Source organism: Zeus faber (genome assembly GCF_960531495.2).
Source record: "Zeus faber genome assembly, chromosome: 2".
NCBI lineage: Eukaryota > Metazoa > Chordata > Actinopteri > Zeiformes > Zeidae > Zeus > Zeus faber.
The window spans coordinates 11920901-11935619 of NC_137189.1; the positions used below are offsets into that span (position 1 = coordinate 11920901).

At 43.3% G+C, this 14719-nt stretch overlaps 1 protein-coding gene across 1 annotated transcript in view; it reads left to right on the top strand.

Moving 5' to 3' along the window:
- nbas (NBAS subunit of NRZ tethering complex) overlaps window positions 1-14719 on the top strand; it is a gene marked incomplete at both ends in the record, with an annotated part of 203143 nt that overhangs the window by 73052 nt on the left and 115372 nt on the right. Inside the window, 2 exons of the mRNA XM_080022664.1 lie at window positions 5117-5229; window positions 12773-12886. Coding sequence (XP_079878790.1) covers window positions 5117-5229; window positions 12773-12886 — 227 coding nt within the window. The remainder of the gene's footprint in view (window positions 1-5116; window positions 5230-12772; window positions 12887-14719) is intronic.

The following is a 14719-nucleotide window of genomic DNA, read 5'->3' on the forward strand; positions in this document are numbered from 1 at the left end:
TTAGTGTATCTCCCTAGTTCCAACAGGAGCTAGACTGGTTCATCCCATCTGCCCATCAGTATCTTGGTTCTGGGCACACAGGGATGAAATTGGTATTGACCTTCTCATCTTTAGCTGGAAAAGACACCAACGCTAGTAAATTGGATTATCCCTTTATTCTGTGTGCTTTTATGATTGGCAACGACTAAATGAATGGTTGCCACCGGGGGCATGCCACCTGTTACACTCTGGAGTGAATGTATTGTTTGTACTGTATCTGTGTTAGTGGGAGCAGAACTCAGGGGGTTGTCGGCGAGTGTCTCACCTTCCTGTCTGCTCCTGGTGGGAAAGTGGGCCAGTAATTGGGTCGTCATTCTTTTATAGTAGCCAATAGAGAGTCCCCAGCACGCACGCACGCACGCACACACACACACACACACACACACACACACACACACACACACACACACACACACACACAGACTATAGTGTAACACCAATTTTGTTTTCACAATTTGTTGTTTTGAAATTAATTACTATACACCCAGCTTTTCTGTGCCCATATTAAATAGATTCTCACACAAAGACACACACACACACACACACACACACACACACACACACACACACACACACACACACACACACACACACACACTGAGTGCTTTATAGCCTGCACCCAAAGCATCCTCTTATTTGGTCAAGGACAAAAAAGACAGACCAGTCCGACACCATAGTGATGGTTATGGAAAGAGAGAGCAAGCTGTACACAGATAAAAGGAGGATTAAGATGAAGATTAGAAAAAATTAGGCAGGTACTCCATTCATCCCTGGAGGGAAAATTAAAGTGAATCAAAAGCTTTAACATGTTATTGACTCTGGTGCAGATTACCCAAACTACAGGACAATAAGAACTTCCTGTGAGAACGGTACAGACAGATGAAGCGTCTATTAAATAAACACAAACGGGGAAAAATAAAAAGAAGCAGTTGAGGAAGTGCGTTGTTGTGTTGTTGTCGTCGTTTTGGCTCCCGCCTCTCGGAGAAGGTTTTCCCCCCCCCCACCCCCCTTGGCCCCGCGGTGACTCAGAAACATAGAAATGAAGCGGAAATGAAGCGAGAGACGGAGAGGAAGGGGAGGATGAGGGGAGAGGAAGGGGTAGATTGCAACGCTGGTCCAACTAAATCTGTTTTAGAGAGGACAGTGAGCACGAAGCGTCTTTTTGTTGTTTGTTTGTAGAATAATTTCATCGAAGTGGGTGCACTTCCTGTCAGGCAAATATTAACTTTTGTGTGGGTGTACCTACCTTGTGTACCTACAAAAATATATCCTGCCAAGCATGGTGGTATGCTCTTGAAGCTAGAAGCGGATTTGTGAACATCGGCTTCTCAAAGGCACTTTCTCCACACACACACACACACACACACACACACACACACACACACACACACACACACACACACACACACACACACACACAGGCTTTCACAACATGAGTGCAATCAACATGCCCTCTTTCTGTCTCTCGTTCGCCAATCCACATTTTCTTTTTTTTTCTCCGCTCTAATTTGCCAGGCCAAAGCACTCACTCTGTCTCTCTCTCACTCTCTCTCTTGCTCTCTCTCGCTCTCTCTGGCAGGAATGTCGGACATGTTGAGAGTCAGGGAATCAGTGAAATGCGTGTTTCAAAGTTTGGTGTTTTTTGGTTGTCAGATGGTGTTGGCGTCCCGGGGATAGGGAGAGAGAAGCCGCGTTACACTGGTGCCTGTTGGTTTTCTGACCTCAAACCCAATGCGATGGTCAACGGACGAAACAAAACAATAATGTTGTCTATTTATTTTGAGAAAAGTGTTTTTCAGAACATCTCAAGGGCAGGCTCTCTACTTCCAGGACTGAATCAAATCACGCCTGCGTCAGATGCCCCCCCCCTTCCTATAAGCTGGATTTATTTATTTTTTTCCCGTGATTATTTTTTTCCCCCCCTTCACTTTCTCTTTTTGCGTTACTTCTTTCGACGGGATAATTGGGAGATGAAAAACCGAGCAAATTAAATGTGAAAATATTCCTGCATTTTTAACAGGCGGGCCTGAAGAACGCACACACATTAGCGTATTGCTACATATGCTCAGTGATGTGCTACATAATCCTATTAGCGGTAATGAGTGTGGATCGTGTTCTGAGGGAAACTCGTCCCCTTGTAGATCTGTCATATTAGTCTACACTTGTATTGCCAGGAAAAGAGGATGCTGCGAAAGAAATCCGCTTGAGTGGCCTCGAATCGTCACGCTCAAACTTGCCGTTTTTTGCGGAGCGCATTCATGGAGGTTTTAAAAACGTTTCCCTTCCATGGTTTGTCGGCCCGAGCCGCTCTCGGCGGCCGGCGACTGGATTGATTGTTCATGCTTTTTCGAGCGGCCGCCTTCAGTGTTTTCTGTGACTGTTCCAGATTGAATCTGAAGTTGTTCCTGCTCCTTCACATCTATTTCCAGTGCCAAGTTTCGTTTGACTCACAGCTGCAGCTTGTTAACAGCAGATTGATTCAATTTATGAAATGTGGTTTTTAATTGCCTTTTAATTCGCCGTTTCCCATGTGAGAGTTTAACTTTCCTGTTTGTGTGTACCTATGTACATTTATTTTCTCTATCCCATTTAAACCCATTTGCCCTCCTGCGTATTGGTGCTGGAGCGTATTAAACAATGTCCACATCCTTGCATTTACGCTGTGATTGTGACTCAGTAGATGCAATTTACTAATGAAGCCACCTTTAATATTTCTTTACATATGTCCTTTAAAACAAGGTCACACCATAAACTGCATGCTGTAGACATTTTATACCACCTGTATTAAATGAACTACCTCCTCACTTCACGACCTACCTGTTTAACGACCGTTCAGACTTAGAACCGGCTCTCCGACCAGTCTGTATTGTACGCTTTGACAAAAACGCGGCATGCCGACGGCGTCTCAGCGTCAAGCACGACATGTATATAATATATATGCTCTATACACTGTATACATCTCATCTCATCACCGTTCTCAGACTCGTTCCCGCAGTCTGTCAGTATTCACTACACAAGCGTTTACAATGGCCACGCCCCCTCACCGTTAAATAACACGAGTCCTCGCTTATCGAATAAATTCACTGAACGACCTGGTCCGAGGAACTGAACTCGGCCGTTAAGTGAGGAGTACCTGTAATACATTTCTGTCTTTATTGAATAAGTGGCATGGTAGATGGTTCTGCTTTTGTTTTGTTTTGTTTTTTATCCAACAAGACAACACTCTCCCATTCTACATTTTAAGCTTCTGCTCCGACTTCTACAGCCCATTCATTTTTGTGTTGCTACTTTTAAAACGTACTTAAAGGCCACCTCCAGCCAAGTTCCCATCCTGTTTTCCTCCCCCATTTTCTGCCAAGTGAAAACACTATGAGCTGGTGTCAGTACACCCTGAGTGAAAGTGAACATGGCGATTACCCAAAGAAACTTTTGGAGGATTTCTTTATGTCGATATCTACGCTCAATAGACTCATTTTCAAAAGGCCGTTGTTGCTCAGTTGCTGTTTGAGAAATGGTTTTATTTCACGGTAAGTGGCCGCAGCGTGGAAAGTCATGTATTTTATAGGGTGCTTGAAATTCGAATCTTTTTGCTCAGAAATGTGTTATTTTTGTTGGAAACAGTATGGCGCTGACCGTGAAATCGATGTGCTGCAGCAGAGAGTGCTGTAGAAAAATCATCATCCTCCATTAGTCAAATGTTCTTATCACTCCAGTGAATTGACCTATGGGTTGGCTTGTCTTTAAGGCAGTTGGATTGAAGCTGTTAGCCTGCAAAACAGTGTTTTCATCATTCCATTCCATTACATGATGTCGTTTAACAGACGACTTATCCAAAGCGACTCCCCATGAGTACATTTGTCATCAGTAGTCGAACCAAATTCACATCAGTCACAGCCGAAGCCTTCAATAGGAACAAGTAACATTAATTGAGTCAAACGTTTTAGTGGATAAAAAGGCGCAGATCGTTAGGAGGCCTCGAGGTCAAGTAGGGCGCAAGTGTGACCTGAGGAAGAAGTGTGTGAAGAGTCTTCATGTGTCTTCAGTTTGCCCTGAAAGATTGATCAAGATTCAGGGAGCCAACTCCACCGCTGCAGTGTCGGGGATGGGAGGAGCCAAGACAGGGATGAGCCACTTCTGAGGCCACTCACGACGGTGACTTTATTGGACTAAAGAGTGACCCATATTTGAGGAGGAGAAGTTCAGTGCACTACCTTGTAAGCTAGTTCCAGTGACCTGTGTTTGACACAAGAAGAATAGATTATAGCGAAGAGTCTTAAAGAAGTTGGAAAAAATTTGAGGTTCTCTGTTGAGCACCAGACCGGGCTGCAGCGTTCTGCAGATCTGACGATGCAGACTGGAAGCCATAACCCTCTTCTGGACCAGAGGTTGTCCTGCTTCTCTCCAAAGTAATGGACATATTCTCTGGATGTTGTTGAGGGGAAACCTTCCTGCGAGGGGGATTGCAGTAATGTTGGCCATTTTTATTTTATTTTTTATAAAATATGAAAAAGACAAATATTTAAAAACGATATCTCGAAATTGAAGAAGTAGCCCGTGTCTCAATCCTTTGTTGTAGTGGGATATTATTATTGGGCGTTTTCGTATTCAGTTTGCATAGAGGAGTAGGATTTCTTGATTCAAGGGTGGCATATTGTCTGTTTTTAGTTGTGGTATCAACTAAGGAACAAGTTCTTTCATGTCGAAATCAACAAAGCTTGAGATCCTTTCATTGAGCCTCCTACAGCGGATTTCACAGACGGCGTCCCGGATTTTTGCTTTTTTTGGACTGTGTCGATATCTGTCAGAATATAGGGACATGGGTGGAGGTTCACTGGAATAACAAACAAACTTGAAACGAAAATTCAGATATTGAACCTTTCCCTCGTTTGGGGGTGTGGGGGGGGGTGTCAGAGGACTGTTTGATATTAAACATTGAAATGATGGTCGTCTTGAGCGATTTGGCTCATTAAAAGCCATAGCGTGCCTGGCTCTTATGTGGACCTGGTCCGTTGACCACTCGTTTCACTTGATCGTGCGTGTTTTGGAGCTCTGTATGTTTGCTGATCTTTCATTTCAGGGCGTGTCTTCAGCTGATTGTGGACTGTCCTCCAGCCGTCCAGGAAGAACTGGACCTCATTACCGCCCTCTGCCAACTGGAGGACTTTGGTGTCAACATCCTCCCATTGCAAGGTACCATAGAGTTTGCATAGGGTGTGTTAACCCTGGGCCTTACTGTGATGTGAGATAATATGTGATATTTGATTGTGACACTAACATTTATTGGATATTTTGCGACGTTCGGGAACTGTATTGTGTCATGTCTGAGACACATACAAAGAAGACTGAGGTTAGAAGGGCTACTATGTTTTTTTGATTGATTTAATACAACGGGGAAATTCCTGCTTTGAATTTGAATCAGAAATCCTTCATTAGAGCAGTTACTGTGCTACTTTATCAAGTGCAGAGTGATCCACTTTATAGAACCCCTTATTTTCCTATTTGGGCCCAAAGCAGAGCACAGCAAACCCTTAACAAGCTCTCTTTACAGATGAATGTTTGCTCTGCATTTGAATGCATTCGGATCACTGTTAACGATAATGGATTGTGATTTGAATGTTTTCAGTTGATTTGTATCGCTCGTTATTCAAGCCACAAATTGGGGTCATGAAGCAGATTGGAAGACATCGCTCGCAAACACCCTTTCCCCATTAACTTCCAGTGTTTTCTTTTTGCCATCAATTACCCCCATATCCCCTCTTATGTCACCTCTCTACCCTGCTTTATCTAAATATATGGTTATTTATGGATCAACTGATGAGAAAACAACATCTGTCTGACTGCCTAATTAGAATTGAAGCATTTGGTGTGTGTGTGTGTGTGTGTGTGTGTGTGTGTGTGTGTGTGTGTGTGTGTGTGTGTGTGTGTGTGTGTGTGTGTGTGTGTGTGTGTGTGTGTGTGTGTGTGTGTGTGTGTGTGTGTGTACAGCTTTCTGTCGCAGCATGTGGTGTGATTTGTGTGTGTGCGTGCGCGTGAGATCGTGTACCTGTATAGCTTTGTGATTGTATGTTTACTGTGTCTTTTGAGAGTCTGTTGGTCTGTGTGAAACGGCAAAATCTGGTTAAAACGAGGGAAGCCTCCCTTTCATCTTCCTGTGAGCAAGACTCTTCTCTCTCTCTCTCTCTCTCTCTCTCTCTCTCTCTCTCTCTCCCTCCCATCTCGCTCTGTCTCTGTTCAAGTTCATGTGCCCGCACAAAAACACACCTGTGCATGCACACGTCTCCTCCTTTTCATCGCAATGTGTTTACACTCCGGCGGTAAACTCGGACAATTTTTCAATCAGTATCCGGTCCACATGGACTCTCTCTCCCACTATCTCTTTCGGCTCCTGTTTTGGATCCATCCATGCGGAAGTTTCCGGGTATGGCGGTCTGCTAAAGGAAGCCGCAGTGCTAGAAAAGAAGCGGCGTGGCCCTGCATTGTCTCACGTCCAAACCCGGGCCCTGTTCCTCCCCCAGGCCTCTGGGCCTCCCCTCTAACTTGACTTTGATGGAGAAAGACTCTCGTTCTATGTCTCTCTCCCCCTCTCTCTTTCTCTCTCTCTCTCTCTTACTTATACGCTATATTGTATATACTGTGTGTGTGTGTGTGTGTGTGTGTGTGTGTGTGTGTGTGTGTGTGTGTGTGCGTGCCTGCGTATTTTTTTTTCTCACCCTCTCTCTCCATGGCTCCCTGTTTCCTCCTTTTCTATTATTAATTCACTTATTTTGAAGAAAAAAACAAAGGGAGGCTGAAGTGGCACCAGCAATAGAGGGAACAAGGTGCAGAGATGTGTGAAAGATGATCACAATGGAGGAGACTTACGGCGAAAAGAAAGCCCAGAGCTCTGGATGTGCAGGAAAAAAATAACCCAGAGAACAAAACAAAGAAAGAAGCTGAGGAGAAACGTGCTCAATTAATCTGAAGTTTGACTTGACCAGTGTTACTTGTTGCTATAGAGCTCAACAGTGACCGCCCACTTTTAGAAGGGCTCCGTTTCTGGAAGAGAATCTCCCATTCATTCACTCCATTGACATTTCAAAAAAAATAAAAAAATGAAAGAGTTTTAAGCGTGTAACCAAGCCAACCAACTACCAGATGAATGTTGACCATAAAACATTAGATTTGGAGCAAAAGTAATTTGGAAAACTGAAAAAAAGGTATGGCTGTGTACATAATTATTTTGAGAGTGAAGGAACTACTCATCCCATGAACTATAGTTTATGGGATGATATTCAGCCTTTGTCATTATTATAGTGTTTATATTGTTGATAATAGTGTAAGTCATGGTTGCTCTGTGGTTAACCAAACATAAATGATCATAGACTTCTGTGGTAGCAGTACACACTCGCCGACAGTGATGTTAAACATACCACACCACAGGTGCTGTCATGGCGAGCTCCACCAATCAGAGATGTCACTGTTACACTTTAGGGTTGTGGGTAGTGTAGTACTTCTCCATGACATCCCAAATAAAACATGTTTTTCTAAAAACTAGGTTGATATATGGACTTTTGGCTTCTACAGGGGCATATGAAATTGTTTCATAATCTTATCTTTAGTGGTAAGTCTACCTGGAATGGTTACGACATTATGGCTAATAATCAAAACCTTGATTTTAGCCGAGCTCTGTTGGCTCGGCTAACAGAAGATAATCAACTTGTGTTTACCATGATATCAAAATAAATCGCTCTCCAGAATAGAGGATTTTCATGGACGCATGTCTCTTCCATTTGACTCGTGTTATTTGGATGACAGTGGAAAGTAATACATTTAATCTCAGAAATATTATATAATTTAGAATGCTATTGGAAAAAAAGTCCCAACGTTTTTTGGTTGCATGGATCTTCTTGTCAGTATTTTCCCCATATAGCAATTCACATTTTTTGTTTTGCTCTCCTTAGTGAACGCAGAATGTGTGTGTGTTGTGCAGTTCTATGAATTTATACATACAGTAGGCCCTTTTTTCTGTGTGTGGGACCCACTGGGATCGATGGATCTGAAACACCCACCAAGCCCTCGCTGTATTGATTTGCACCGAAATCACCACCCTCACAAGCACTAATTTAGACAAATTATTATTTATTTTTTTATTTAGATATAAAAGCCTAAGGCTGTCATTGTTACGACATGCACAGGCAAAAAACACAACACTCCAAGACACGGCATTAACATGTGGGTTGGAGAACAGGTAATCCTGTTGTCACCTGGAGATCTCTACTGCGCCTCAGGCAACCTGCTTCAGAGGCCGAATCCCCCCAGAATTCCCTGCAGGCCTCGCCAAAAGTGGTGCCAAGCACTGAGATACGTGAGATAAGCGTAGAGGTAAAAGAATGAGACAATTTAAAAAAATATATACATACAGTATATCTAAAAGGAGAGCCAAATAATTTGAATTGCAATAAGGGGACATATTGACAAGATGTTCAATGCAACCAAAAAAGTATGAATTGTTTTTCCTACAGAGCTACTTTGTACTTCTCAGAGAAAGTATCCTACTTTCCACTGTAAGCCAAATATTATTTATAAAGTGCCTTTCAAAACCAGAGTTACAAGGTTCTGTACAATGAAAAACATTAAAGAAAATATAAATAAAAATAGAAAGTCAGAAACAGAAATGCATAAAATAACAATATTAAAAACTGCACAGGAAGAAATCACAATAAACAAAGTGCTTCTTAATGAGTTGAGTTTTTAACAGCTGAAAACTATCCACTGACTGCAGTTTTTTTTTACAGCTCAGGGAAGACTGTTCCAGAGAGTGGGGGCTGTAACAGCAAAAGCTTGGTCAACCTTGGTTTTTAGCCTCAATTTCCGGACGGCCAGGGGGCCTTGATCAGATGACCTGAGAGATCCCAGTGATCTCACTGTCGTTTGGAGGCACAATAGCTCTGAAATGTAACGTGGGGCCAGCACATGTAGTTCTTTATAGGGGTTTAAAATCATTTTAAAATCAATTCTGCCGTCGATGGGTAACTGCTGTAGAGCGCCAAGGACTGGTGTGATGTATGACCCATGTCGCATCTTGGTTAAAAGTATAGCAGCCGCGTTGTGGACCAACTGGAGCTGACACACAGAAGAGCGACTCAGGGTGGTAAACAGTACATGGCAATTATAAAGAAGAGAGGAGACAAAAACGTTTTCCAGATCTTGAAGGGAAAGTACAGATTTGATTTTGGCGATGTTTCTTTGTTAAAAGAAACAGGATTTCACGGCTTTCTTTATTTGCGATTCAAAGTTCATGTGTTGGTCAAAGAAGACTCCTAGGTTTTTTGACTCCTAGGCTCGCTTGACATTTGCTGGTAAAGGACCAATACTCTTATTTTTTTGGTGATGCTCTCAGGGCCTAGAAAGGACTTCTGTTTTTTTCAGAGTTAAGATGGATGAAGTTATACGACATCCACTCCTTGATGGCTGTTAAGCAGTCCTGCACGGTAGAGAGCTTAATAAGGTCATTTGGTTTAAACGAGAAGTACAGCTGTGTATCGTCCGCATAGCAATGATAAGAAATACACTTAAAAGAAACAAACCAAAAAACCAAGGGGGAGCATCTAAAGGGAGAAAAGAATCGGACCATGGATTGAACCTTGGTCCAATTCTTTTCAGGGTACACCACAAGTCACTGCAGAGCAGATGAGGAGACATAATCATCAATAGCCACAGAGAAACTCCTATCCCACAAGTGGGAGGCAAACCAGTCAAGGGCAGTCCCAGTTATACCCGCCCATTGCCGAAGCCAACTAAGGAAAATATAGTGGTCAAAGAGTGGTATAGTGGTCAAAGGAGTGTCAAAGTGGTGTCCAAAGCTGCACTTAATTCAAGCAGCAACAGAACTCAACACTCCCCAGCATCAGCACGCATTAGAATGCCATTAGAAACCCTGAGAAGATCAGTTTCAGTGCTATGCCTCAGACGAAAACCAGACTGGCACTCACAGTATCAAAGATATTATTGAAAGTAGAATTGTGCTTACATACTGCTTTCTCCAAGACTTTGGAAATAAAAGGAAGTTTGGACATAGATCTATTGTTAATGGGAAGCAATGGGTCAAGGCTAGGCTTTTTTAAGAGTGGCTGAATAATAGCAGAAAGTAATCAGGCACACAGCCAGAGCTAAGGGAGCTATTTAGGCCCACAAATGGAGAGTATGTGGGGGCCTAAAGTGCTGAAAGCATCTTTAAGAGGAGAGGTTAGAACAATGTCAAGAGGACTAAAGGAGGGACACATTTAGGAGACAATGGCTGTGAATTCTTCCAAAGAAATTGGACTAAGCTGGCTCTGTACAGAGGCTTGGGCTGGACACTCAACCCCAGGGGTACAGGAAGGCATAAATCATGGATCTTATATTAGAGACCTTATCCACAAAGAATGATAGAAACATTTCACGGTCATCATTTGAAAAGATGGGTATGTGTGTGGGGGGGGGGGGGGGGGGGGGGGGGGGGGGGGGGGCTGTGTTCAACAGTTTATTGATTGTGCTAAACAAAGATCCAGGATTTTTTGTTTGATACAGGAAATCAAAAGCAGTTCTGGCCTCTTTCACTTTCTGATTAAAATGTGCAAGTTGTTCCTTCATGTAAATAAAATGAACCTCCAGCTTCTGTTTTTTTTTATCTACGCGCAAACTTTCTGCACTCTCTTCCGAGACAATGTATGTTATCATTCATCCAAGGGGATGGGGTAACGGTAGAAATCGGTTTGTTTTTAAAATGAGCGACCAGAACTAAGGTTGACAAACAGAGGTTGTTAAAGGAACAGACTAAGTCATTGGACAGGACGGGGGAAGCCGTATCCTCGCTATGTTCTGCAAAGACAAGAGAAGAAGTTGTCAGCGGAGTGGCTTTTGAGAGTGTGAGAACAGGGAGTGTGTTTGAGGTCAGCATTAAAAAAAGTGTCAATAATACACTTATGGTCAGATACAAATGAGTCAATGATATATAGAGCATTGAGGTTCAGACCCAACGTCAAAGTGTGTCGGCCCCGATACATGTAAGAAATTCAAGGACTGTGTTGTTCTTAAAAACTCAGCAGCAAACTTATCGGATGCATCATCAACATGTATGTTGAAATCACCAACAATCCTAACGTTGTCAAGTTTAACAACCACAGAAGATTTAAAAAAAAAACCTCAACAAATTCAGTTAGAAAGACATTTTTCTGGCCAAGTGAGCGGTAAATCAACACAGAGAAGAGAGGATTGGCCAAACCAATCCTGAGCATAATGCTCAAAAGTGTAGAAATCACAGAAGTCCACGGAGCAGCAGATGAACACTTTGGTTAAAAACAGTAGCTCGGCCTCCTCGACCGGGTGCATCCTGGGTGCTCTGACAAAGTCGCAGTCCGCGGGACACAGTTCTGTCATGACTGCGGTGTCTCCGCATTTCAACCAGGTCTCAGTTAAAATCAAGAAGTCGAGATCATGAGACGCAAAGAAGTCCCTTAGGAGAAACGATTTATTACACACAACCTCATGTTGATTAACTCCATCTTAATCTGTGCTTTTGTGGTGTCTGATAGCGCTGCCCGAGCCATGGGCAGCAGGTTCCTGTAGTCAACACCACCGGACACGAACGATTGTCTTACCGGTGGAAGGCGTAGGGGAAGAACGCTGTTGTTAGTGGAGCCGGGCTAACCTCAGGGGTATTAGGCGGCCCAGAGACAAAACCAACAGGTCGGCTGTTTTCTCCCATTTCCTCTGTTGCTTCCAGCGCCTCCTGGGCCTCTGGTGTAGCTGCCAGGCTGGACGGCAGACTCAACATGAGATCTTCTCCATTCCGAGCCGAAAGTGATGCTGTTACCACCAGCAACAGATTATGCCTGAAGGTGGTCTCGCTGTTTCTTTTTTTTTTTTTCCTCACTTATTTAATACGTCGGGTAACACGTTTATCTCAGCCATCGCATTTGTATGTGGTGGTGGCTCCTCTAAAATTAGAATTGAATATACGTACGATACAAAGACGGAAGGACAACACACAGAAACAGTGACTATAGAGGAGTAGAGGAATCACATAATTGCTTTATTTGTATTTATCTTTACATTTGCTTTCTTTAAATCTTATCTGCATCCGGAAATCTTTCTCTCTGGAGTCGGTCCTAAAGTAGTCTTGTTGGTTGGATGGTGGCCAGACACACTGTTTGACTGTTTTGCTCTTTGACAGTTTGATTGGTTGACTGTTTTAATGTTTGATTGTTTTACTCTTGACTGTTTGACTGTTTTTCTGTTTGACTGCTTTAATGTTTGACTGTTTTACTGTTTCACTGTTCTACTCTTTGACTGTTTGACTGTTTTACATCTGACCTTCTGTGTTTCCTCAGCTCTGGTTTTCCAGACCAATCCGGCTGTAATGTCACAAGCAACATGAGTGATTTGTACTGAAAACAATTCTATTTACCCTTCCCTCTTCCGCCATTTCTCTTGTTTTGGCTTGATTTGTTTTGACTTTTCTCTGTCACTCTTCCTCTCTTGGTTTTTCTCTCACTCTAACTCTATAAATCTCTCCCTCTCGATCTTTCTCTCCCTTTCCCTCCCTCTCTTTCTCTTTCTCTCACCCTCTCTCACTCTCTCTCTTTCTTTATCTCTCTGACCTTCTTTCGATCTCATACTATCTTTCTCTGTATTTATTTATTTCTCTCCTCCACCCCCCTTTCTCTCTCTTTCTCTCTCTCTCTCTCTCTCTCTCTCTTCATCCGTTTCTCAGTACGACTACGGTCAGATCGTCTCTCCCTAGTGGAGGAGTGTATCGCTCAGTGTTCCACGGCCTACAAGCAGTCCACCACCCTGCTCCACCTGGCACTGCTTCTCCGGGTTGCAGGTACACACACACACACACACACACACACACACACACACACACACACACACTGAATGTTAGTGCATCATTCCACCGTTACCTGATAGAGCGGTGAAATATTCCACTTGTAAACAGATTTTAAAGGCTATGGCCGGATACAACCTGCGGCGGTATGGTAAATTCAGAGCGTGACAACCTGCGTCACAGTTCACTCGAAGGCAGCGGGGTGGGGTTGCCACTCTCGGCAAAAGATTTAACTGTGAATTAAGGCTCAGTGACAGAATTTCAAAGACCCGACGCTTGGCCGCCGGCATAAGGAGGGGAAAGGGGTCGCCGCAGAGCCTCACATCCAACTCCTTATCCACATCCACAAGCTCAGATGTCAATGGCCGAACTTACACGGGACAAACCTTGTCGCCATTTTTCTTCCTTAAACCTTTGTGCACAGGTTTCACTCCTCTTACGAGAGACTCTGCTGCTCCTTCCCGTCTCCGTCTGTCGTTTCATCTCCTCTTGCCGAAGCTAGTGTTTTCCCACCCCTGTGTCATGGCAGAATTTGCCAGATGCACCGTGAAAATCTTTCTAATTGCACTTCAAAATTCATAAATATTGGAAACTACTCTTGTTGTAAGATCAAAATTGCAAGGCCCTACTAATTGAACTAATTGATCAGTTCCAGCAGAATACCAACAGGTTTCACTCTGTATTATAGTGACGTGAGGTTTGACTTTTTATTTGAGATTCCCTCTTACTCAAAAGTCAAAAGTAGAGAGTCGTTCCATTTCCCGACTTGATATTCGTTTGATTCAGTTTGTATAATGCACAGTGAGCGAATGTGAATGGAATTCTCAGAATCCTTTAATTCTGTCAACTTTAATTTGGTCCGCAGTAATTATTTTGAGCTTGTGAGCTGAAGATTCACTCTTTCTCTGGAGAAGATGTGTTCACTCCAAACGAATCATTTGCACATCATGCATCATTCACTATCAGTCCGCCATGATAACACTCTAATCCCATGTGCTTGTGACGTTTTAGTGGTTACCCTGATAGTGGTTCGCGGTGCAATTATTTAATTGTAAAAAGAAAAACAAAATTGTGGAAACACTGCCCTAAAGTGCTGTCACTCTGTCCTTTCTCTCTCTTTTTTTTTGTCATTGTATATTTCTTTCTTCTCTCCACCGCTGTCCCTCTCTCTCTCTCTCTGCAGGACACAGGCTCTACTGTCTCTGAAGCCCCCTTTTTGTCCGAAACGCAGTGAACTGGGCCTGTGGCATTTTTGCCTCCCATTTTTTTCTAAAATCCAGTCAGCGGGGCAGCAGAGAGAGTGCGAGAGAAAGAGAACACATTTTTTTTCATAAATAAATGGGGGCGATTTTTTGAAGGGCACGCAGCTCCCAAGCTCCGTCATGAATATTTAATAGGGCTATCACCGGTAACCCTCCAGTTTGGGTCCCTGCCTGAGTCCGCACAAGTGTTCTGTAAATTTGATTCTCTCTCTCTCTCTCTCTCTCTCTCTCTCTTCTGCAAAAGGGAGAGAGAACGACTGTGTTTTGGATTTTGGTTGATGGATGGTCGCGGGGGATGAATAATTAGAGTGGAACCTGGGGGGAGAGAGAGAGAGATAACTATGGGTCTTCTGGGAGTGTTATTTCACTAAATCACAACATTGATGTTCTTATTGTTTGACCCCCCCACCCCATTTTTTGGCTCCACCCATTTGTTCCCCGTCTTCACCTTTTCTTCACCTCCTTTTGATCCAACCGTCGAACACCTTAGGTAATAAGTGTTTCAATTCTGTCTCTCTCTACATCCGGACCAGCGCAGGGGTCAGAGATTTGTTTTTGACTAATCCGT